Source organism: Columba livia, chromosome 4 (assembly GCF_036013475.1).
Source record: "Columba livia isolate bColLiv1 breed racing homer chromosome 4, bColLiv1.pat.W.v2, whole genome shotgun sequence".
In the NCBI taxonomy this organism is placed as follows: Eukaryota; Metazoa; Chordata; class Aves; order Columbiformes; family Columbidae; genus Columba; species Columba livia.
In genome coordinates, this window is record NC_088605.1 from 1,985,256 (window position 1) to 2,007,014 (window position 21,759).

At 54.1% G+C, this 21,759-nt stretch overlaps 3 protein-coding genes across 3 annotated transcripts; 2 read left to right on the top strand and 1 right to left on the bottom strand.

Moving 5' to 3' along the window:
* Positions 1–1,289: 1,289 nt before the first annotated feature.
* LOC102092852 (homeobox protein not2) lies at positions 1,290–8,598 on the top strand. Its single transcript, XM_065060194.1, has 3 exons — positions 1,290–1,521; positions 4,897–5,105; positions 5,889–8,598. Exons 1-3 carry the CDS (start codon positions 1,296–1,298, stop codon positions 6,045–6,047), a joined length of 594 nt encoding a protein of 197 aa, XP_064916266.1. The 5' UTR covers positions 1,290–1,295; the 3' UTR covers positions 6,048–8,598.
* A 503-nt stretch (positions 8,599–9,101) lies between these two features.
* SMYD5 (SMYD family member 5) lies at positions 9,102–18,092 on the top strand. The gene is made up of 13 exons (XM_021296822.2): positions 9,102–9,270; positions 9,459–9,567; positions 10,597–10,736; positions 11,475–11,596; positions 12,271–12,340; positions 12,755–12,859; positions 13,586–13,648; positions 13,819–13,889; positions 14,190–14,296; positions 14,956–15,012; positions 15,805–15,899; positions 16,145–16,215; positions 16,788–18,092. The coding sequence occupies exons 1-13, from the start codon at positions 9,190–9,192 to the stop codon at positions 16,924–16,926; spliced, it is 1,230 nt and encodes a 409-aa protein (XP_021152497.2). The 5' UTR covers positions 9,102–9,189; the 3' UTR covers positions 16,927–18,092.
* A 269-nt stretch (positions 18,093–18,361) lies between these two features.
* PRADC1 (protease associated domain containing 1) lies at positions 18,362–21,699 on the bottom strand. The gene is made up of 5 exons (XM_005509144.4): positions 21,453–21,699; positions 20,710–20,810; positions 20,170–20,279; positions 19,632–19,799; positions 18,362–18,898 (listed from the first exon to the last, which is right to left on the bottom strand). Exons 1-5 carry the CDS (start codon positions 21,505–21,507, stop codon positions 18,778–18,780), a joined length of 555 nt encoding a protein of 184 aa, XP_005509201.2. The 5' UTR covers positions 21,508–21,699; the 3' UTR covers positions 18,362–18,777.
* Positions 21,700–21,759: the final 60 nt, after the last annotated feature.

A 21,759-nucleotide genomic window follows, 5' to 3' on the forward strand; every position in this document is an offset into this window, starting at 1 on the left:
CTCCCGCGGGCATCCTCTTCCCCAGGTTCCCGATGCCATCACCAGGGTGCTTCCTTGCGAGCGGGATAATCCTGCCCCTGCATTCCCGTCATTTCCATTTGCTTTGAAATGCTCAAAAAATATAGAGATGCTCATTTATAACGTGGTCTATTTCTAGGGCTTGGGCAGTGAAAAGAAACTTTAAATGGCACAAATCTCTTATCTAAGGCAGGATTTACTGGGTGAGGACAGCTCGCCCATTTAATGCTGGGTTATTAAGCCAGGGGGGATTTTTTCTCCGCATTTATTAACCTGGAGACTCCGTTTTGGGGATTTCTCTGTGTTTGCGTAAATCGGAGTGAATTTTAGGTGCTCATTTGGTGCTTGCGGAGACATGAGCAGGACAGTTTGTGCGTGCGCAGGGCTGCAAATCCCCCTTGGTGAGGTGTATGTGGCACCCACAGCTCCCATTGCACCCTACCTGGGGCGTCACACTGGATGTCACCCAAACCAGACCAACAGTTAAATTTCCATGGCACAGTAGATGTTGGTGTGGGTGTCTGTGAGGAAGGAACGGGTGTTGGGATTCATGGGGAAGGAGCTCAGGTGCCTATAGGGGAAGATATGGGTGTTCAGGTGGGTGTCAGTGAAGGCACAAGCAGGGAAGGGTGTCCGTGGGGTGTTGGGATGGAAGGAGGGGTGTCCGTGGCACCTGGCATGGAAGGAGGGATGTGCTAGAGTTAGGTTAAGATTTGACTCAGTGATCCTGAGGATCTCTTCCAACTTAAAAGATTCTGTGATGTCCATGGAGGAGATGGTGGGGAAGAAGTGATGGCAGTCAGGGTATCAGTGGGGAAGAAGGGGTGTCCATGGGGGTGCTGGTGGGGAAGATGTGGTGTTGGTGGGAAAGGTGTCGGTGGGGAAAAAGGGGTGTCTGTGGGGCTGTTGGTGTGGAAGGAGGGATGTCCATGGAGGAGCTGGTGGGGAAAAAGGGGAGCTGGGGGGAAGAAGGGGTGTTGGTGGGGGTGTAAGAAGAGGTGGTGGTGGAGAAGAAGGGGTGTCAGTGGGGACGTCAGTGTGGAAGAAGGGATGTCGGTATAAGAAGGAGTGTAACAAGGGGCATCAGTGGGGATGTCAGTGTGGAAGAAGGGGTGTCAGTGGGGCTGTGGGTGGGGGTGCCGCTGCAGACCCGCGGGGCCGGGGGCAGCCCCCTTCCGCCCCCCCTCCACCGTTTTGCATAGGAGCGCGGTTCATCCCAGCCCACCTCACCCTCCATATAAGCCGGCGGGCCCGGCAGCCGCCCCACCGGCCCGGCCATGCTGCGCAGCCCCCAGCCCGCCCCGCCGCCCTCCAAGACGCCGTTCCACATCGAAGCGCTTCTCGCCCGGGACCCGCCGCGCCGCGGCCCCGCCAACGCCTCCGCCCCGCCGCCAACCCCGCGCTGGCCCGCGGCGGGACCGGGCCCCGGGCCGGGGCTGGGGCCGCTGCCGGGCGGCTGGAGCTGGGGATGGGGTTGGGCCGCGGCCGGGCGGGGCGGCGCAGGTGAGCGGGGGCCGAGGGGCTGCGCCCGGCTGGGGCGGCGCGGGGGAGCGGGGACTTATCGAAGGGGTGCGGGGGGGACATAGAAGGGGGACTGGGCATGGTGGCCCCCGCGCTGGAAAACGGGGCTTTGAGTCACCAAAAATGTGATTGATTGATTGATTTATTCTTTCCCTACGGCTGTAGTTTCACTTTTTGCAGCCTTTCAACCCACCCCAGGGTGAAGGTTGAATTGGGGCTGTAGGATCTAATGGCGGAGGAGAAAATTTCCTAATAATGATTTTTCCCTTTTGTAGTAATTGATAAATTAACACTACCCATTTACCCCCAACAATTAATGACGGGGTGAAGTAATACCCCAATAACACAATTTACATCTCTCAGGCTTGGCTTTAGTAGAAGGTTTCAGATCGGGGACAGTCGCCCCATCTCCCTGGGTGCCCCGAAGTCCATTTTAAGGGCTGCTTTGCCTTTATTTTGCTTCTCCTCTACTAGAAATGCCTTTGTTTTCGCCATGCTTCCAAAAACCTGCTATACTTTCCCAAAACTCCAGCCCTGCAAGTGATTTCTGCCCCATTCCACATCCTCTTCTCCCAGAGCTGCCCTGGTCCAGCTGTAATTTTGCTCTCCCTGGGACCATTCGCAGAAGTGTAAATGCTGAGTATTTCACAGCAGCCAGCTCCAAAAACTGTCTGGTTTTAGGGCAAAAGCACCCAAAGGTTTTTTGTTCTTAATCCGTGGGTAAAATTTACGCAGTGCTGTTGGGTGATACCGGACAATCCATCAGGCTCTGTCACTGAGAATTGGAGCTTTTTATAAGCAAAATTACTCCTCTGATTTAACGAAGTGCCTCTGCTCAGGGTAGCTTGTATTTCTTGACATCTAAATTATCTTTGTAGCATTCAGAGCCTGATCTTGTTGCCCAGGCAAATCCTGCAGCCAAGCACGGATTTTCCTTGTATCAGGAACTCTTGATTTGATCCTGGTAGCCAAAATATCCGATACCAGAACTATTTGCTACTCTTAGAATGACTATTTAATCCATTCATTCTTTTATGAGACAGCATCTGCATACTTGTGCTTTAATTTATGTACTATATCCAATGTACAGATAGGAAAATATAGTTAAACAATTTGCAAAGCTGTTTCCACAAAGTATTTAATGTTTGAAATTACACTTGTAATCTGGGTATTAAAACAGAAAAAAATGTGACGGTGAAATTATTTTAATGATGGAAATAGTTTAAAGTGCAATTATGTCTGTTAAGCTGTCAGGTCTCCATCCCACAAATCCTTAAACACACACAGAACTGACACCAAATTAATGAAACAAAGTAGGTCGAGGTGCCTGTTTGTGCCTGGAGAACATGACAACATCAGTCACTACAAGAGAGACAAGTCGCGGGTGTGAATTGGCATAATTATGTAGAGTATTACTATAGAAGTTAAGCTGGGCTTGACATGATGTAGATAAATCTGCTGAAACCAACGGCTGCTCAAAGCAGATCTGGGATGGCGTTGAGGTTTCAGTGGGGAGCGTTAATGCCCTGATGATGCAAATCATTCTTGCATAAAATGTTTTCTACCCAGAACGGTCCCACTGGCTCTACTGGTGGGTTCTTCCTGCAAGTTGAGCGTGTGCTCAGGTGCTGGCAGGAGAAAAGCTGAGGCACCATCAGACAAATCCCAGTGCTGGCCTTATCTGGTTCCTAACACCTTCCCGGCTGTGCCGTGGTCCACGGAGGTGTTTGTTGTGTCACCTCTGCAGGCAGGTCCTGCTGCCCGGGGTCTCGCTGGCGCTCAGGACGGGAGCAGAGTCCCTGACAGTGTGTTCGGTTTTGGGCCCCTCACGCCAAGAAAGGCCTTGAGGTGCTGGAGCGAGTTGAGAGAAGGGAACGGAGCTGGTGAGGGGCTGGAGCACAAGTGTGATGGAGCGGCTGAGGGACCTGGGGGGTTCAGCTGGAGAACAGGAGCTGAGGGGAGACCTTCTGATCTCTGAACTGCCTGAAAGGAGCTTGGAGCCAGGGGGGTCGGGCTCTGCTCCCCAGGAACAAGCGCCAGGAGCAGAGGAAACGGCCTCAAGTTGCGCCAGGGGAGGTTGAGGTTGGATCTGGGAACAATTTCTTCCCCAAAGGGCTGTGGGGCATTGGAACAGGCTGCCCAGGGCAGTGCTGGAGTCACCAGCCCTGGAGGGCTGGACAGACGGACAGGAGGTTCTCAGGGACATGGGGCAGGGACAGGGGTGGGTTAATGGTTGGACTCAGTGATCTTGAGGGGCTTTTCCAACCAAAATGATTCTATGATTCTATGCAGTGGCTTTTGGCATTGAGCAGGAGGGGCTCAACCATCCTTCCAGTGCTCCACACTCAGATGGGCAAAGCCTGTGCTATTGTTTCCATGCATGTTGTGACTCCAGAACCAGCCTTGGGGGCTGCAGAGGCATTTTTTCCTTTCCTCAGCTCTCTACTGTGGTGTCTCTCTCTTCAGGTCTCCTGGCAGTGAGACCTGGCTGGAGTGAAGGTCTGAAGGTCCTTCAGCTGGACAGAGCTGGCTGGGATGAGCCCTGTGGCTCCTGGGGGGTTGTCGAGGTAGTTTTGTACATGGAGATGTGTGTGAGTCACAGTCTGTGCTGGAGAAAGCAGACAGCTCTTAGGTTGGTGCCAGCCAGTCCTGGGACACTGCTGGTGTTGTATTGTATGTTGATTAGGTAATTATGCTTCTGATCAGGCCACAGCTAGATAGGAGACTGAGACCAGATCCACTTGTTAGTCCTGCTAATGCCTCTGCACAACTTTATGGATCAGTTGAACCTACTGAGACCAAAGGACTAAGGTCCAGGATGGTAAACTGCACAAGGGCTGGTGACTATTCATCAAGCCTGTCTGCCAGGTTGTGTCTTCTCCTGGGCACTGCTGCCCACAGGTGCCAAGGGAAGGGTAAAACCAGGCCCCAGCATGGAGTGAACTCCCCCAACCTTCACATGTTTGTGATTAGGGGCACCTTGAGACAGAGATGAGATTTTTGTGTTCAGCAGCTCTTTATTATTCTGTTACAAAGATGGAAATGAGACCCTGCTCACCTCATTGAGTGGTGACTTCTTTGGGTCTGATTACACATCTCCTAGGTTGTGTCTGTGGGTAAAATCATAGAATAGGTTGTAAGGGACCTAGTCCAACCTTTTGTGGGAAAGGGAGCCTTAGATAAGATGATATATGTAGGGACATCCCTGCTTTTTGTTGCTACTTTCTCCCAGCCCCCTTTATAGAGCATTTGGATTTCAGCTCCAGGTGAAGCAAACTGGGTTTGGCACGTCGCTGCGGCTGGAGGAACGTCCTCAAACATGCAGAGACCCCTTCAACTGCTGCTTCTTTCTTGCAGGTCTGGAGTTGTCTCACTGCGTAGGGGCCAACTCGCTGGGCCCTGCGGTGCCCTGGAGGTCCGGGGGGCCCTGCAAGATGAAGAGGGTCCGGACGGTCTTCAAGCCTGAGCAGCTGGAGCGGCTGGAGCAAGAGTTCCTCAAGCAGCAGTACATGGTGGGCACGGAAAGGGTCGATCTGGCCGCCACGCTGCATCTCACGGAGACTCAGGTAAGAAATAAGGGATGTAGGTCCCAGGTCTGGGGTTGATCTGTGGTGGTTCCCCTGCAGTGGGAGGAGGATGTGAGCCATCGGACTCCCCGCTGCAAGATGCTGTTGAAACCACATGCCCAGAGGGATGAAAGATGGGTTTGGATGGTTTAGGAATAAGAACATCCTTTTCATCCTTCAGATGGAAGCACAGGAGGTTCTATCTGAATATGAGGAGAAACTTCTTTCCTTTGAGGTATCAGAGCCTGGCCCAGGCTGCCCAGAGAGGTTGTGGAGTCTCCTTTGGAGACATTCAAACCCACCTGGACCAACCTGTGTGATCTGCTCTGGTGACCCTGCGTTAGCAGTTGGGGTGGACTGGATGATCTCCAGAGGTCCCTTCAACCCCAACCAGGCTGGGATTCTTAATTCATGAAGTGGAACAAAGAGCATTTAGGAGTGTGAACCTCAGCTTGGGTTGGACTAGTGTATCTCCATTGTTAAGATCCTCCAGAGAGACTTCATACTTTAAGTGTCATTTTATGACACTGGATTTATTTTTTTTTCTGCTCCTCCCAGTATGTTTCTGCCCCTCCCATTGACAACTGCTTGTTTATTGTGGAGAGGAGGAGCCACATGGTTTGGTGTGGTGGGATCCAAATTCAGCCGGAGGAAAGGGAGAGCAAAGCAAGGGCAGTTTGGGGGAGTCAGGGAGGGTGTGAGCAGCACAGGGAGCAGGGGGTAGGTGGGAAAAGGGGCTCCTGGTGACCTTGTGCTAAGCTGTTGGTGCTGTTTCCCTGCCAGGTGAAAGTCTGGTTCCAGAACCGCAGGATCAAATGGAGGAAGCAGAGCATGGAGCAGAAGGCGGCCAAGCTGTCCCAGTTTGGGGTGATCCAGCCGGCCAGCGCGGACTCCACGGACATCAAGGACCACGAGGAGGACACTGTGGATGTTGAGCTTTGAACAGATGCCACTGTTGTTTTTTTTTCAGCTGCGTCTGCTTGATGGAGATACCAGGGATGCAGGCGTGTCTGTGCGTCTTTGGTCCAAGTGAGACATTGTGCTCTCCATCTGAGAGTTGGAGCTACAGGACAAACTGCAGCTGGCTGGGAAGAACCCCTCAAATATTTTATTTCGTAGCCATGTGCCATAATTCCCAGGGGTTTCATCACCAGGCCGGTTGTCCTTGATGTTGCCATAGCTGTAGCAAGGCATGTGATGTCCTGTTGGCTCTTGAAGCACCAGGACACACCAAGTTCCCAGCAGAGAGGTTGGGGTGACAATCAGTCTGAAGGACATTCAAACACGGGGTCACTTGCATTTTGTTGTGTCCTCCTGTGCAAGAATCAACCCTTGACTCCCACCTTTGATGCTTAGATCACAACAAAACAAACAAAAAAAAGAAAATTTGAAAGCCCTTTGCTCCCACCTGCAGGCTCTCAGTACTCTTGCAATAAGATGATCGGAGTCTGATCCTGCCCCTGAACAGAAGTGCCTCCTCTTGTCCTGTGCTTGGTGTTATTTGTGCCTTTGTTTTGGCTTCCCAGACCCAGAGGGCAGAACCCGGTGGGTCTCTGCCTTCTGGCATTGCCTTATTGCGAGGTGTGCGTGCGGAACGAGGCACCCGGGTTGGCTCAGGTGTGGGGATCGAGGCTGTTAGAGGAAAAAAGCAGATTTCTAACACCTCTGGTGCTTCAGACGACCCCCTGCCCCTCGTCCAGATGTGCCGATTCTGGCCCAGACGGCAGCCGCACTGTTTGCTCCTCATTATCCATCCAGGTGCCACGGGAAATGGCACCTGGAGCGTTTGGCCAGCACATCTGGAACCACCCGATGGAGCTTGCGCTTGTGTTTCTGGAGGGTGGGAGGATTTTTGAGGGGTCAGGATGAAGCACTCGAGGCTCCCCGGCTGTGTGTGAGCAGCTCTGTGCCCTTAGGCCAGGCTGCCACCACTCGGGAGGTGACAGCCTGAGGTGACATCCCATCTTCAGTCTGCTCAGGGTACCAGACACCATGTCCCGTCGGCTCAGCATAAATTATTGCCTCTCTTTTTGACACAGAACACTGTATATCACTTTACTTTTATATTGTTATTTATAGAAATAACTTTTTTTTTCCTTAATAAGTGTCACTTATTTATTTGCTTTGTTTGTTAATAAAAATTAGTGTATTTTAAAAAGAGATGGGGCTGGCTGGGGGAGGGAGGGTTGGGCAGCTCCGTGGTTTGAGCAGGCAGCGATGTCTCTGTGGCTTCTTGTCCCACAGCTGCCAGGGATGGGTTATTGATCCTTTTTGCTGTGTTTCTGAGGAAATGGAGGAAAAAAAGAGGAAAACACACCTATTTCTCCTGCTAAGACCCTTGTTGGTAAAAAGCAATAGCTGCTTTCTAACAGCAGAACTCACAAAAGGGTGATTGCTTCTCTCACGTTTTCATTCCTGACATGCCAATGCAAGTATGAAAGCAGCTTTTTTTTCCCCCACACTTGTGTGTTTGCTGGTAAACCTGTGTGTTCATCTCAAGCTTGAATATCTGAAGTGGAGCAAGAGCTTTTGAAGAGATCGGCTGAAAACCTCTGTTAAAAAAAAAACACAGGAAAACACATTTCTAACTACTCTCTTTAAAATTTCCCATTGAGATTATTAACAAAAACCTCCAGTGTGTTTTCATCCTCCCCAAAAGTTTGAGGTTTCTTTTTTTCTTAATAAACCATTTTTGACAACACAAAAACAGGGAAAAAAGGGTTTTTTTTTTGAAATTGATTGGTAACCTGTATTATGAGTGAAAGTAGATAACAGCAATTATCATTTCTGGCCTAGTTCCTGCAGAGATAGAGCTATTAATATATTTATAGAAAGAAACATAATGTCTATAACAAATATTGTGGGCACCGGGGCTTGTTCATAAGACACGAAAGATGCTTTGAAGTGTTGCTGGTCTGGCCACAACTCAAGCTGATGCTCTATGGATAAAACACCAAAACCTTAAAAAACAGGACCTGTAATGCAATTATTACGACAATGGTTATATGGTGTCCCTGCACGAGCCAACAGTGACATCTAGTGACACAAAACACCCCAAATATTAAATCTTCCCGTATTCCCAAACCCGCCTGGTTGATGAAAAGTAAGTCGGAGGCTGAACACGCACTGTGTGAATTAGTAAATACAACTAAACACGCGTGTTTGTGGATTTTAGGCAGTTGTAGGCAGCCTAGCAGGAATCAGTGATGGTGCAGGGGACAAGTTGGTGTGTTTTGAAGGTTTTTTGGGGAAAGCTGGGCCAGTTTTGGGCATTCTTTATTTTATCGGCGCTGGGGAGCTCTGGGGATCATCCTCCCTAAGTGCTCCAATGACTGGATGCTCTCACGTTGCTTATATTCACATAATTATTACATATGCATTACAATTTTTGGAAGTTTTGACATACATCTATACTAAGAAATATTTTATGATGTTAGAATTGTTTAGTTTCTTACTTGCAATACATCTATCAATTATTAAATATAAACTAAGCACTCTGCTTCTAGACAGTGTTATCATTTAATCTTCTGTCTCCCTCCTGTCATGCAGAAGGATCTAAAACTTGAAAAATATCCCGTTTTGCAGGTGGTTAGAAAGCACTTATAATGTCCATTGGCTAATGATGGATACGTCTTTTGTAACTTAATCACAGTACACATTAATTTAGCAGCTTCTCTTCAGACCATCCCGCTTTCCCAGCTTGCAAGCCAAGGACACCCTGCTTCGCCTCACGTCCAGTCTCTACAGAGCTGTTGTTTCTCTGTTTGGTTTCTGTTACATTACGCCTGGTCTTGCTACATTATGCCCAGGGGTTTATAAAACATTTTTGTTCGTCTTATCAGTTTTTTTCTTGCGTGGCTGTGGATTTTAGCGATGGTTTTGGAGGGTGGCGGGGGGCTGAGGGGAGGGACAAGATGGCGGCCGCTCCCGCCGCGGGGCTGAGGGGGGGGATGGCGGGCGCGGACCCCGGAGCCGTGAATCGATCGCCATCTTCGTGTGGGAGGAGGAGGAAAAAAGAGGAGGAGGAAGAGGAAGAGGCGCTGCCCGCCCCGGGCGGGTCAGAGTTGCGAGTCGCCGCCCGAAGATGGCGGCCGCGGCGGGGAACGTGTGCGGCGCCGCCGGGGCCGGGGCTGCGGCTGAAGCGCGGTTCATCAGCAGCGCCAAGGTGAGCCCGGCCGGCCCCTCCGCCGCGGGGGTTCTTTCCCTTCCCTCATGCTTCAGCAAAGCAAATTTTGACGGGGCAAAAGGGGTGAAAAAAAGCCCGGCAGCCTCCCCTCAGGCGGGGCGGGGGGTTCCCTCAGCCGCCGGGTGGGTTTCGGCTTCGCTCCCTGACCCAGCGTTCTCCCTCGGCAGGGAAAAGGTTTATTCGCCACCAAGAACATCCGCAAAGGAGAAACTGTGTTCGTGGAGAGGCCGGTGGTCTCGTCGCAGTTCCTCTGGAACGCCCTGTACAACTACCGAGGTGAGGGGGGGGTGGTGGCGGCGCGTCCCTGTCACCTGCCCCGCGGAGGGGACCTGGGGGACCTGCCCGGGTTGTGAGGAGCGGGTTTGGGTTTGGCTTGTCACCCCCTGCTGCCATCGCTGCCTCTGCGCTGAATGCACTGGTGATGAGTGACAAAAGTACTGCGAGGGATGGTGACTGGTGTCAACCCTGGTGAAAAGCATCATGTGCCACCATCGCTTGGAACTCCAGTTTTTTAATGGCGTGGGTCTTATCCCCGTCTCACCACAGCAGGGTACAGCCCGCAAAGGTGGCAGCGCTCTCCAGAGGCATCAGAACAAAAAACAAGGGTTTTGAGAGCAGGATTTTCAACTTTTTTGTTCTACCTAGACCATGCTGTGTGCTGAGCTCCATCACAGGTCAGCAACGTGGGGACACTTGGAATTGTGTGTCCCTTAAGTGTGTCGCAGTGCTACAGAGCTGGGGGGGTTAAACTGCGGCAGAAATGATCATGGAATCACAGAATAGTTTGGGCTGGAAGGAACCCTCAAAGCTCATCCAGTTGGTTTGCCAGGGGAGGTCTAGATTGGATATTAGGAAAAGAATCTTCACAGAAAGGGCTGTTGGGCATTGGAACAGGCTGCCCAGGGCAGTGCTGGAGTCACCATCCCTGGAGGGTTTAAAAAGCATTTAGATGAGGTTGTTAAGGCCATGGTTTAGTGCCAGAGTTAGGTTATGGTTGGACTCATGATCCTGAGTGACTTTTCCAATTGAAATGATTCTGTGATTTTATGATTCTATCTTCACCAGCTCAGGTTGCTCAGAGCCCCGTCCAGCCTGGCCTGGGATGTCTCCAGGGATGGTTCATCTACCACCTCTCTGGCCAACCTGGGCCAGTCTCACCACCCTCAGGGACAACAATTTCTTCCTTGTGTCCAGCAAGAGACTGGTGGCTCCAGCTCGGAGATGGTGTTGGTACCAGTCAGGCTGTCTTGCTCTGGTCCCTTTGCTTTTCTCACTGTGTCATCTGTCCGTCTCATCTCCCCACAGCCTGTGATCACTGCCTGCGGGCTTTGGAGACAGCGGAGGAAAATGCCCAGCGGCTGCTGGGGAACAGCTCGCTGGTGCTGCCTCACCCCGAGCAGTGCAGCATCCGCAAGGACCTGCACCAGCAGTGTCCCCGCTGCCAGGTACGGGGCTACTGGGAGGGGCAGTGCTCTTGTTGGGGTCACCAGTTTCTTTACAGCACCTAGCCCAGTGCTGCCCTCAGATGGGTGTCTTTCCTTTCTGCAGCGCGATGGCTAAAGAGCCGGGGCTGAGATGGTTAGAGAAGGGGGCGCAGCTGGGCCTAGGACCCTCTTTTCACAGAATCCCAGAATGTCAGGGATTGCAAGGGACCTCGAAAGCTCATCCGGTCCAGTCCTCCCACCAGAGCAGGAACACCCAGATGAGGTTACACAGGAAGGTGTCCAGGCGGGTTGGAATGTCTGCACAGAAGGAGACTCCACAACCTCCCTGGGCAGCCTGGGCCAGGCTCTGCCACCCTCACCAGGAACAAGTTTCTTCTCAAATTTAAATGGAACCTTTTGTGTTCCAGTCTGCACCCATTGCCCCTTGTCCTACCATTGGTTGTCACCGAGAAGAGCCTGGCTCCATCCTCCTGACACTCCCCCTTTCCATCTTGATCCCCATGAATGAGTCCCCCCTCAGTGTCCTCTTGTCCAGCTCCAGAGCCCCAGCTCCCTCAGCCTTTCCTCACACGGGAGATGCTCCACTCCCTTCAGCATCTTGGTGGCTGCGCTGGACTCTCTCCAGCAGTTCCCTGTCCTGCTGGAACTGAGGGGCCACAACTGGACACAAGATTCCAGATGTGGTCTCACCTTTCCTGCTGCTGTAGCCAACGCCGGGCGCTGTGCCTCTCGCTGTAGGTGATGTACTGCAGCGCCGAGTGCAGGCAGGCCGCCTGGGAGCAGTACCACCGCGTCCTCTGCCTTGGCCCATCTCGTGACGACCCCACACACCCCCTCAACAAGCTGCAGGAGGCATGGAGGTAGGGAACCGACCTGCCTGTTGCTCCACAGGCAGAGGAGGTGGCTTTTCTGGGCTGGGTGACATTACCTGAGGACTGTCCTTGCTTTGCATCCTTGCATGGGGTGGCTGGAGGGTGGTGGTGGCCCTGGGACACGGCCCAGCTGGTTGGGCAGCAGGTTAATTTGTGTTGGCAGTGCGAGTGTTTGGACATGCGGCTCAGCAGTTCTTATTTTTCTCCCAGTAAAGAGTTACAAAGCACTGAGCTGTGCGTTCCTCACTCCTGCAGTTCTATAGTTGTCCTCAGATCCACAGCCCCTCCTCGTGTCACCCCTGCATATACGTGAGTTGCTGTCCCTGCTTGAAGATGACAAAATGGGCACAGAGGGGAGAAGTGACATCCCTGACCCAAAGCTCATCACAAACCCCAGCTCTTGTTGCAGTCCTGGGCTTTGTGTGGGACCCGCGCTCCAGTTTAAGGGGTTGGTGGGGGATTATTGATATGCTCAGTGCAGGCTCTTCCTTGCTCGGAGCGGTGCTGGATCCCCGTGCAGTGATGCTGCACTGGCCGCTTTGGTGTGATAGATGAGTGAAACCCTGACCACATGGATGGCAGCTGCCTCTGACTCCCTCCAGCTTTTTATTTCCGTATCAGTGCTGATCTGCTCATCCCTTTTCGTCATTCTTCTCTCCCAGAAACATGCATTATCCACCAGAGACTTCCAGCATCATGTTGATGGCCCGAATGGTCGCCACCGTCAAACAGGTACGTCTGCAGCTTGGAGCTACAGATTTTCTCATCCTGGTGGGTCTGTTAATCCCAAGGGTTGATCTCCGATGACTGGTGGGGTCCTACTTGGAGAGATTTCAACATCTAGTGGTCCCTGGTGCTGGAGACAGCAGGCAGCAAAGGAGGTTCCTCTCTCCTGAGCCAAGCAGGTCTTTTTTTCCTCCAGCAAAATAGTCAGAATGGAACCTTTCCTTTGGCTCTGTTTCTTTGGCTTTGCTTTCTCAGTGTTTATTTTTACAATAAACTGCCATGTAACTGCTTCTGGTGGTTCTTGATGGCAGGCTGGATACCTCTGAGCTCAGCAGGGCTTGTCCTCTCCTCCCTCTGTCCTGGCTGGGCAGGAGAGCGGTGTTGCTGCAATTCTTTCCCTTGTTCTCTTTTTTTTTTCAGGCTAAAGACAAGGAGTGGTGGATCAAGACCTTCTCCCAGTTCTGCAGTAAGACGGCAAATGAAGAAGAGGAGATTGTGCACAAGCTGCTGGGCGACAAATTTAAGGTAAGAGCTTGGTGGCGCTTGAGGTGTTGAATCCTGAGCCTGTCCTGTCTCTGCATGTGTCTGTGAGCCCGTGGGTGCAGAGGCTCTGTTCCAGCTGGGATGGGAGACACTGGAAGTCCCAGGCTCAAAGTGGGGGGACAAAACCCCCCACGAGGGGCTGGCTGACCCGACAGAGACAAAACGGCTTGTTCAGAGAGCTTTTCAATTGATAGAGTCTTAGAATCGTTTTGGTTGAAAGAGACCCTCATGATCATCGAGTCCAACCATAACCCAGCTCTGGCACTAACCCAATGAGAACCTTGTCTAAACGCCTTTTAAACCCCTCCATGGATGGTGACTCCACCACTGCCGTGGGCAGCCTGTTCCAATGCTTCACGACCCTCTCCGTGAAGAATTTTTTCTTAATATCCAATCCGAACCTTTCCTGATGCAGCTTGAGGCCTTTTCCTCTTGTCCTATCACTTGTGGTGCTTCAGTAGGACACGCTGCTCATTCCTGTGCTGGAGGTGCTGCTGCTCTGGGGTGGGAGAGGGTGATATTTAGTTGCTGAGCAGGTGGCTTTCGCTGCTCAAACACATGGCTTTCCCTGCTCTGAGGGCAGCAGCCTCCAGCCTTGCAGGGAAGGATGAGCAGCCTGACTCCTGAGCCGTCTAGCGCATGTTTTTAGCCTGGGTTTGACTCCCAGCGCCATCTCCCCACCCTCACGCTGTTGCCATGTCCTGCCAGGGCCAGCTGGAGCTGCTGCGGTTGCTCTTCACCGAAGCCCTTTACGACGAACATCTGAGCAGGGTGAGTTGAACCATCTCCGGTTGTGTCTGCCCCGAAGGCCAAGGTTTTCCCTGGAACTCTGCCCCTTCCTTGCTTCCCCAAAAGCTCCTGTGGGATCTGAGGCTCTTGCAGAGTGGGGTGCTGGCACACGCTGGCCTGGGCTTAGCTGCTTTCTCATCTCCCTTGTGCAGTGGTTCACTCCAGAAGGCTTTCGATCCCTCTTTGCCCTCGTTGGGACCAATGGCCAAGGCATAGGAACAAGGTAACGGGGCTTTCAGGGTGCTCCTTGCAACGGCAGCAGAGAATTGGTGTAGAGGGGATGTACAGTCTAGAAATCTATGCTGGCCTGGAAAATGGCTGGGTTCAGATGTAAGACAGGGGACGGAGAGACAAATTTAAAAGCATTCCTTCATCTTGGCTTCGTCCAACCCTTTCGCATCCCTCTGCCAGCCCTTGGCCACTCAGAGCCACTGAAATTTAACCCTTAGATCCCCAAGGTGAGGTCCCACTATGTGCTGACAGCACTGTGGGGCTGTAACCCTGTCCCTCTGCTTCCTGACAGCTCCCTGAGCCAGTGGGTTCACGCTTGCGATGCGCTGGATCTCCCCATGCTGCAGCGAGAGGAGCTGGACGCCTTCATTGACCAGCTCTACAAGGACATGGAGAAGGGTGAGCCCATGTGCTGTTCGCACAACCTGGTGGTGTTCCTGCTGCGGGAGATTCCTCCCAGTGCTCAGGGCCTGGGCGAGGTTCCCACTGGGGACAGGGACGTCCTGCGCGTCCTGCTCCACGCGAGCCGTCTCTGTTATCTTTGGCTCACTAATGGATAGGCCAAGTCCAAGTTTGTGGGCAGCACGACTTGTGGTGGGTTGGAGTGGCTGGAGGGCTGATCCTGTGCAGGAAAGTCCCATTCAAGTCAAAGTCAGCATTCAAAAACCTTTTTATCACTTATTTGCCTGATGCAGGGACAGGCCAGGGAGCGCACACTCAGACTGGGGGCGTAAGTCAGAGAATGGTTTAAGTTGGAAAGGACCTCAAAGCTCATCTAGTCCAACCCCCTGTCATAAGCAGGGATGTTTTCCACTAGACCTGGCTGCTCAAAGCCCTGTCCAACCTGGTCTTAATCTTCATGTCTCTCATCCCCTTGTAGTGGGGAGGGAAGGGGGTTCTGGAAATCACCCTTGAGCACCCAGCCCCCAAAGTGGCACTGGCTTGGTGCGTTCAGCATTGACAGACGTCCTTTCGTGAGAGCCCAAAAAGCATGAGCTGCATGTGTGAAAGAGCCAGAACGGCCCATGCAAAGCGTTAACCCCTTCTCTGTGCTGCAGAGTCAGGAGAGTTCCTCAACTGCGAGGGATCAGGTCTCTACGTGCTCCAGAGCTGCTGTAAGTAACACAAGGACTTGGGAGGGAAATGAGTAGTGGGGAGTGGGATGTCCTGGGCTAGACTGGCTCATCTCGTCCTAAAAGCTTCTGGAGAAATGGGTTTATTCTTCCTGTCGATGGGATGGGTGCTGCCCTGTGGCCTGGCTGCTCTCTCGGGGTCTCCTGGCATCTCATTTAGCTGTGAAATCATAGAATCACAGAACAGTTTGGGTTGGAAAGGACCTTCCCAGATCCCCCAGTGCCACCCCTGCCATGAGCAGGGACATCTTCACCAGCTCAAGTTGCTTGGAGCCCTGTCCAGCCTGGCCTGGGATGTCTCACCTGGAGCTGTTGTCTTTCCCTCCTAAATGTTAACGGCAGAGCAGGGATGAGCAGGGCCTCGGGACTAGCTGCTGGGAGAGCTGCGGAGCCGGGAAAAAGCGCCGCCCTGTGCATCCTTCCCCTGGCACTGGAGGCAAAAGTGGTGCTGTGCATCCCTGAGCTTGATCCAGGGATGGATCCACTTGCTCTGAGCAATTTATGTGGCTCTGAGGGACAGCCCTGACCCTGCACACTGCTCTGCTGGACCCCAGAGTCCCCAGTCTGAGTGGAGAGTGTTGTGCTGGTGTCCCTGAGGCAGATGGGTGGCCACAGCATCATGCTACCTTATGCTTAGCCAGGCTATAACCCTCCCAGTTGGAGGCACTGGTTCCTGTGTGCCTGAGCCGCACAAACGGGCAGGCAGGAGCCCCGTGGGGTCTCCAACTGTTCCTGTGGAGACACCCTCACTACCACATCCCATCTTCCCCATAGGTAACCACAGCTGCATCCCCAATGCTGAGACATCCTTCCCCGAAAACAACTTCCTCCTGCATCTGACAGCTCTGGAGGACATCGAGGCAGGAGAGGTGAGACAGCAGGGCCTGGGTGACCGTGGGGTGGCATCACACCTTGGCAGGAGGTCGCTGTGTCCCCTACATCCCCTGCAGACCCCAGCCCTGTACCTCTTGCGTTGTCCTGGCAGAGGAATTCGTGCCTTGTCCCATGTCGGGGCTGCCACACCCCACGTTTCTGCCTGACCCCAGTACAAATCCTGCTGCTTTGGCTTCGTGGGAAGTGATTAGCTGCTCAACCTTGTTCTCTTTGCTCACAGGAAATCTGCATCAGTTATTTAGACTGTTGTCAGAGGGAGCGGAGCAGACACAGCCGCAACAAGATACTCAGGTAGGGGCTGTTTGGAGGAAGCTGGGGCAGACACACAGCATCCCTTTGCACCCCCAGCCAGTCAGCATGGGCTGTGTCCCCCACTTGGGGACCTGTGCGTGCCCTGGTGTGTGGCTGTGCTCGTGGCAGGGCGTGCAGGTGGTACATGGCACTTTAAGGCTTTGTCCACATGTCATCAGAGTGTGGGGACTTGTCCGTGAGGCTGGAGCTCCCTGCTGTCCCCTGTCGGCGGTTGTAGCCCCCAGAACTGAGGATTTGGGCACCCCCTTTCTTGCACTGCTCTGCAGGTGGCTCCTGCAAACTCTTGCTGTCCTCACCAACCATCCTCTTGCTTCTCCACCCTTCAAGGGTCAGGGTTCTTGCTGATGGTCACCATGTCCTGTCACCCCTGCGGCAACCAGAAATCCCCCTCCCCACCCAGATTTCCTCCACCCCACCTGAGCCCAGTGTGATTGAACTCGGGTATAACATCTTTAGCCCCTTCCTGGCTGCTGTGTCCCCAACCCCCTTCCCAGCAGCAGCGTTGGGCTCAACGCTGTCACTGTTTCTCCTTCTTCCTTCTCTTCTTCCAGGGAGAACTACTTGTTCACCTGCTCGTGCCCTAAGTGCCTGGCGCAAGCCGACGATGCCGACGTGACGTCAGATGAGGAGGAGGAAGGCGAAGGGGAGACGGATGATGCCGAGCTGGAGGATGAGATGACTGATGTTTGATCCTAACCTCCCAGGCGAGAGGAAAAGGGAAGAGACGGGGAAGGTTCCTTCGAGAGGCAGCAGCTTTAATACTAGAAACAGGGTTGTGTTGTGGGGTCGGGTGGGAGGCCACGGAGCTCGGGGGAGCAGGAGGCTGGCCCTGCTCCCGCCCGGTCGTGTTGTGTGTGTGTGTGTGTGTGTGTGCGTGTCAGGCCGTCCCCGTCCTTCCTGCGAGGACAGGCTGTGAGTTGGTGACCCCGCTGCCACATCCTTAGTCCCCAGAAGGGCTGGCCGGTGCTCGCAGGGGAGGCTGGAGGAGAGCAGGGTCCTGCCAGCCCCCGGGACATCACCATGGTCACCTCGTGGCCACCTCTGAGGCTGCTCCGCTGTGTCCGTGCTGGCCATGGGTGCGGAGGAGCGCGTCCTTTCCAGCCCCGCAGGGACGAGGGGAACGTGAGTGTGTGTTTGTGCACGAGGATACTATTTAATGTCTATCTAAGCACTATCTACACACCGAGGCGCTGGGGTCTGTATATATGTTCCATTCCATGCCTTGGCTCAGCGAGCAGTGAGGGACAAAACGATTTTGCAAGTGGGACAGAGACACTTTAGAGGGTGGATGTCGAGCGGGGCCGACGCTGGCAGGTGCCTCCCGTCGTGCCAAGCCCCGTGCAGCCACCACCAGGCTGTTGCTAGCCCAGAGCCAACACATGTCACGGTGTCACCGTCCAAAACCCAAAAGCTATTTTGAGTTTTGCAGAGTGTGAGTTGTCCCGCTGGGCCACTTTGGGAGGAGGATGTGCCCGAGCGGGAGCTGCCATGCCCAGGGACACAGCGTGGTGCTGGGAGCTTCCCCGCACCAAGGTGTCACCGGCAGCCGAGCGTTGTCATCCCTCCCATGCGGTCACACCACTGTCCCTGTCCAGATCTTGTGCCTGGAGGGAGAACGTGGCTCCAAACGACAGGTTGGGGATGTGCCCAGGGTATTTTCCTGCCATTCTGGATTTTTGGGGAGCTGTTTTCCTGCCGCTGCTTCCAGTGGCAGCTGGATTGTAGGACCGAGTGCGACACTGTAGATGGGCAGCTGTGACACCGCCATCACTGCCACCCCACTGCTTGTCCCCAGCCATCCCAGGGCCGTGTCCCCTTCAGTATTCATAATAAACCGAGACCAGTGAGACACGGGACAGAGTCGTTTTGTACTGGTAAAGTGAAGGGAGGTGAGTGCAGAGACAAGCGCTGCAATCCAGGGGCTTGTCTGGGTGCTGGGTGTGTGACCAGCCTGCCCTTGGAGACAAGTGACAAAGGTAATGCTGTCCCCTGCGGCTGTTGCTGTCCCAATGCCTGATGTGAGCCCTGCCCTGGCTGCAGGCAGCACCCCAGGAAGTTCACTAGGAAAAATGGGATGAAATTTGTCAATTCATCCTCTGGCTGATGGAAAAAAAGAAACTCTCTGTAAAATTTGTTCACACTTCATTAGCTCAGACAAGAATCTTATCCAGCCGTTGTGCCAGCCTTGCTAGTAGAGACCAAGCCTGCATCTCACTCCCATTCCTGCCAGACTGCATCCACGCAACCCTGCACCTAAATCAGCAGCACAAATTCCTGGTGGCATCTTACACACAATTTAAAATGTTTCTCGAGGGAGCGCTGCCCCGTCCTGGGCCATCACCTCCCTCCCATAAAGTCACTACAGAGAGTTCTCGGTGCCCCGCTCAGCATTCCTGGGGGTTTGTGTTTGCCGGCAGCAGCAGAATGATCTCTGTGCTCAATCCTGTGAGATCTCTGGACTCTTTCCTCAAGCTTTGTCCCTGGGGTGAGCTCTTGGGATCCGCTGAGAAGTCCTTGATCCACCGTGGCGGCTTCCTGCTGCTACCAGAAGGTCCAGGGGGGCTGCATCGTTTCGTACGTGGGGATGCTGGTGACGTTGACGGGAATGGAGATGACGGCCCAGGGGAGCCCGTGCTGCTCCAGGGAGCGTCTGATCATGTACCTGGAAGGATAAAGAGGTGACGGGCAGGGCTGAGCCATGAGAGTGGAGCCCAGACATGAGCATAAACCACAAACCAGCTCAAAGAGAAACTCTGCAGGTTAATTATGGCTGAACCTGCTACAACTCTGTCTCACAAAGCCCAGATGACACATGCTGATCACTGGGACCTCTGTGTTTTGTGGGGACAAGGCTGTTGCTTGGCCTTTCCCATGAGATCATGGAATTGTTTTGGTTGGAAAAGACCCTCCAGATCATTGAATCCAACCATTAACCCACCCCTGGCACTGCCCCATGTCCTGAGAACCTCATGTCCGTCTGTCCAGCCCTCCAGGGCTGGTGACTCCAGCACTGCCCTGGGCAGCCTGTTCCAATGCCCCACAGCCCTTTGGGGAAGAAATTGTTCCCACATCCAACCTCAACCTCCCCTGGCGCAACTTGAGGCCGTTTCCTCTGCTCCTGGCGCTTGTTCCTGGGGAGCAGAGCCCGACCCCCCTGGCTCCAAGCTCCTTCCAGGCAGTTCAGAGATCAGAAGGTCTCCCCTCAGCTCCTGTTCTCCAGCTGAACCCTCCAGGTCCCTCAGCCGCTCCATCACACTTGTGCTCCAGCCCCTCACCAGCTCCGTTCCCTTCTCTCAACTCCCTCCAGCACCTCAAGGCCTTTCTTGGCCTGAGGGGCCCCAAAAACTCAATTCCACACTTGGGGAGACCTGATGTCTCCTGGGCAGGACACCCACCCGTCCCTGCCCAGCAGGAAGAGCGCGGGGATGTCGGCCGTTCTCCGGGTGCTGTCCTGGATCATCTCGATGTAGAAGCTGTCGTTATCGTAGGCGTTATCCGCGATGATCACCGCCCGTCCGCCGTGCTCCTGGATCACACGCGTCTTCGACAGGAACGAGCAGCCCCTGGGGACAACAGTGACAAATCTTTGGTGGCCACCAGCAGATTTTTGGCAGGTAGAAAACCTGCAACCTGGAGCTGCGCAAACTAGGGAGCCCCGTGCCTCCCCCAAATCCCGCTCCTCTTTTGAGTCTGTTTTAGTCACAGGCTGCCCACACTCTGCCATTTTCTCCGAAGTAAAAATAAAATAAAATAAAATAAAACCAGGGCTTTTTCCACCGTAGCACAAGCTGTTTCCTAAGAGACACAACGTGAAGCTCTCTGGGGTAAGAGCATCTCGACGTTTTCCTTCAGGAGAAGAAGCTGGAGGTGATGCCAAAACGTGGCCCCTGCCCTAGTGTCCCCCCAAAACAGCTCCCGTGTCCCCAGACATACCCCCTCTCCACCAAAGCGATCTGGTCCTGGATGAACACCCCATTATTCAGCTCTCCGCAGGCTTCGGGAGGATCCGCCGGCACCAGGTAGATCTGCTCGTACCTCGTGTTCTCAGAGAAGGAGACAGGGGTGAGCGAGGAGAGTTCCTGGGGACACTGCTCCCTGTCCCCAGCCCTGCTCAGCCCTGGGTGGGGTATATTTTTTGGGAGATTTAGGCCTCCTGGGTGCTGGTTGATGCTTTCGAGCCCCTGCTCAACACCTTGTCTACATCTTGCTGTCAGCACGGGGAGGGGAAACTGAGGCACAGCACCGTCTCAGCCCTTGGAGGAGCAAAGAGTGGGGCATGTGTTCCCTGAACACGCGTGGGGCCAAATTCCCCCTCCCAAAACTCACTGAGGCCAAAGGCAACAACCAGCATGTGCCTCCTTCCTAAATTAATTGCTCACGGATGAGTAATTAAAACAGCTTCAAATCACTGGGCCCAGCAAGGGAAAGATTAGGATGGAGGGACCCAAGGCAAATTAAAGTCTTAATACTTACAAACACGCCCCCAAAATCCTTGGCCAGGGTGGCGGTGAAGATGTAGCGGATGTCCCCAGGGCTCAGCACTTGGAAATACAAATATTCATGGATGCGCAGACCTGGGTGTGCGCAGAGAGGGGTGAGAGGTAGAGAAAACAAAAGGGGAAATGTAACAGGGCTGGGGTGCAGCGAGGGGAGCGCACCTGGATTGGGGTGCTGGGTGGGGAATTGTAATGGGGCTGGGGTGCATAGAGGGAAACGCACCCGAATTGTGGTGCACCGAGGGGAAATGTAACGGGGTCAGGGTGTAGCGAGGGGAATGTGACGGGGCCAGGGTGCAGTGAGGGGACATGCAGCTGGATCGCGGTGCACGGGGGTAAAATGCACCCGGATCGGGGTGCGGGAAGGAAACGCACCCAAAATGAGAAGCTGGAGGGGGAAATGCAATTAGGGCGGGATGCAGCGAGGGGAAACGAACCTGGATTGGGATGCACCGACGGGAAATGCACCCAGACTGGGGTGCAGGAAGGGAAATGCAATGGCGCTGGGGTGCATGGAGGACAAACGCAGCCAGATTGGGGTGCAGGAGGGAAAATGCACCCGGATTGCGGTACATGGAGGCAAAACGCAACGGGGCCAGGGTGCAGCGAGGGGAATGTGACGGGGCCAGGGTGCAGCGAGGGGACATGCAGCTGGATCGCGGTGCACGGAGGTAAAATGCACCCGGATCGGGGTGCGGGAGGGAAACGCGCTGGACTCACCGCGGGCCGGGCAGGAGCACAGGCACAGGCAGAGCCACAGCGACCTGCGGAGCATGGCTGCGCCCGGCGCCGCCAGACGCCCCGCCCCCGCGCCCACGCTCCGCGCCCATTGGCCGCGCCTCCCCCCTGCGCCTTGCTATTGGCCAGCGCCTGCGGCTTGCGCCTTTCTATTGGTCAGCGCTGCCATCAATCTCCTGAGAGACACGCGCTGGGGTCTGCGCGGCCCGCGGCTGCGCGCTCGGTCGCTGTCAGCTCGGTGTCCGCTCGCGGGGCGGCGGGGCCCGGGTGTTCCCCCACCGGCCCTGCC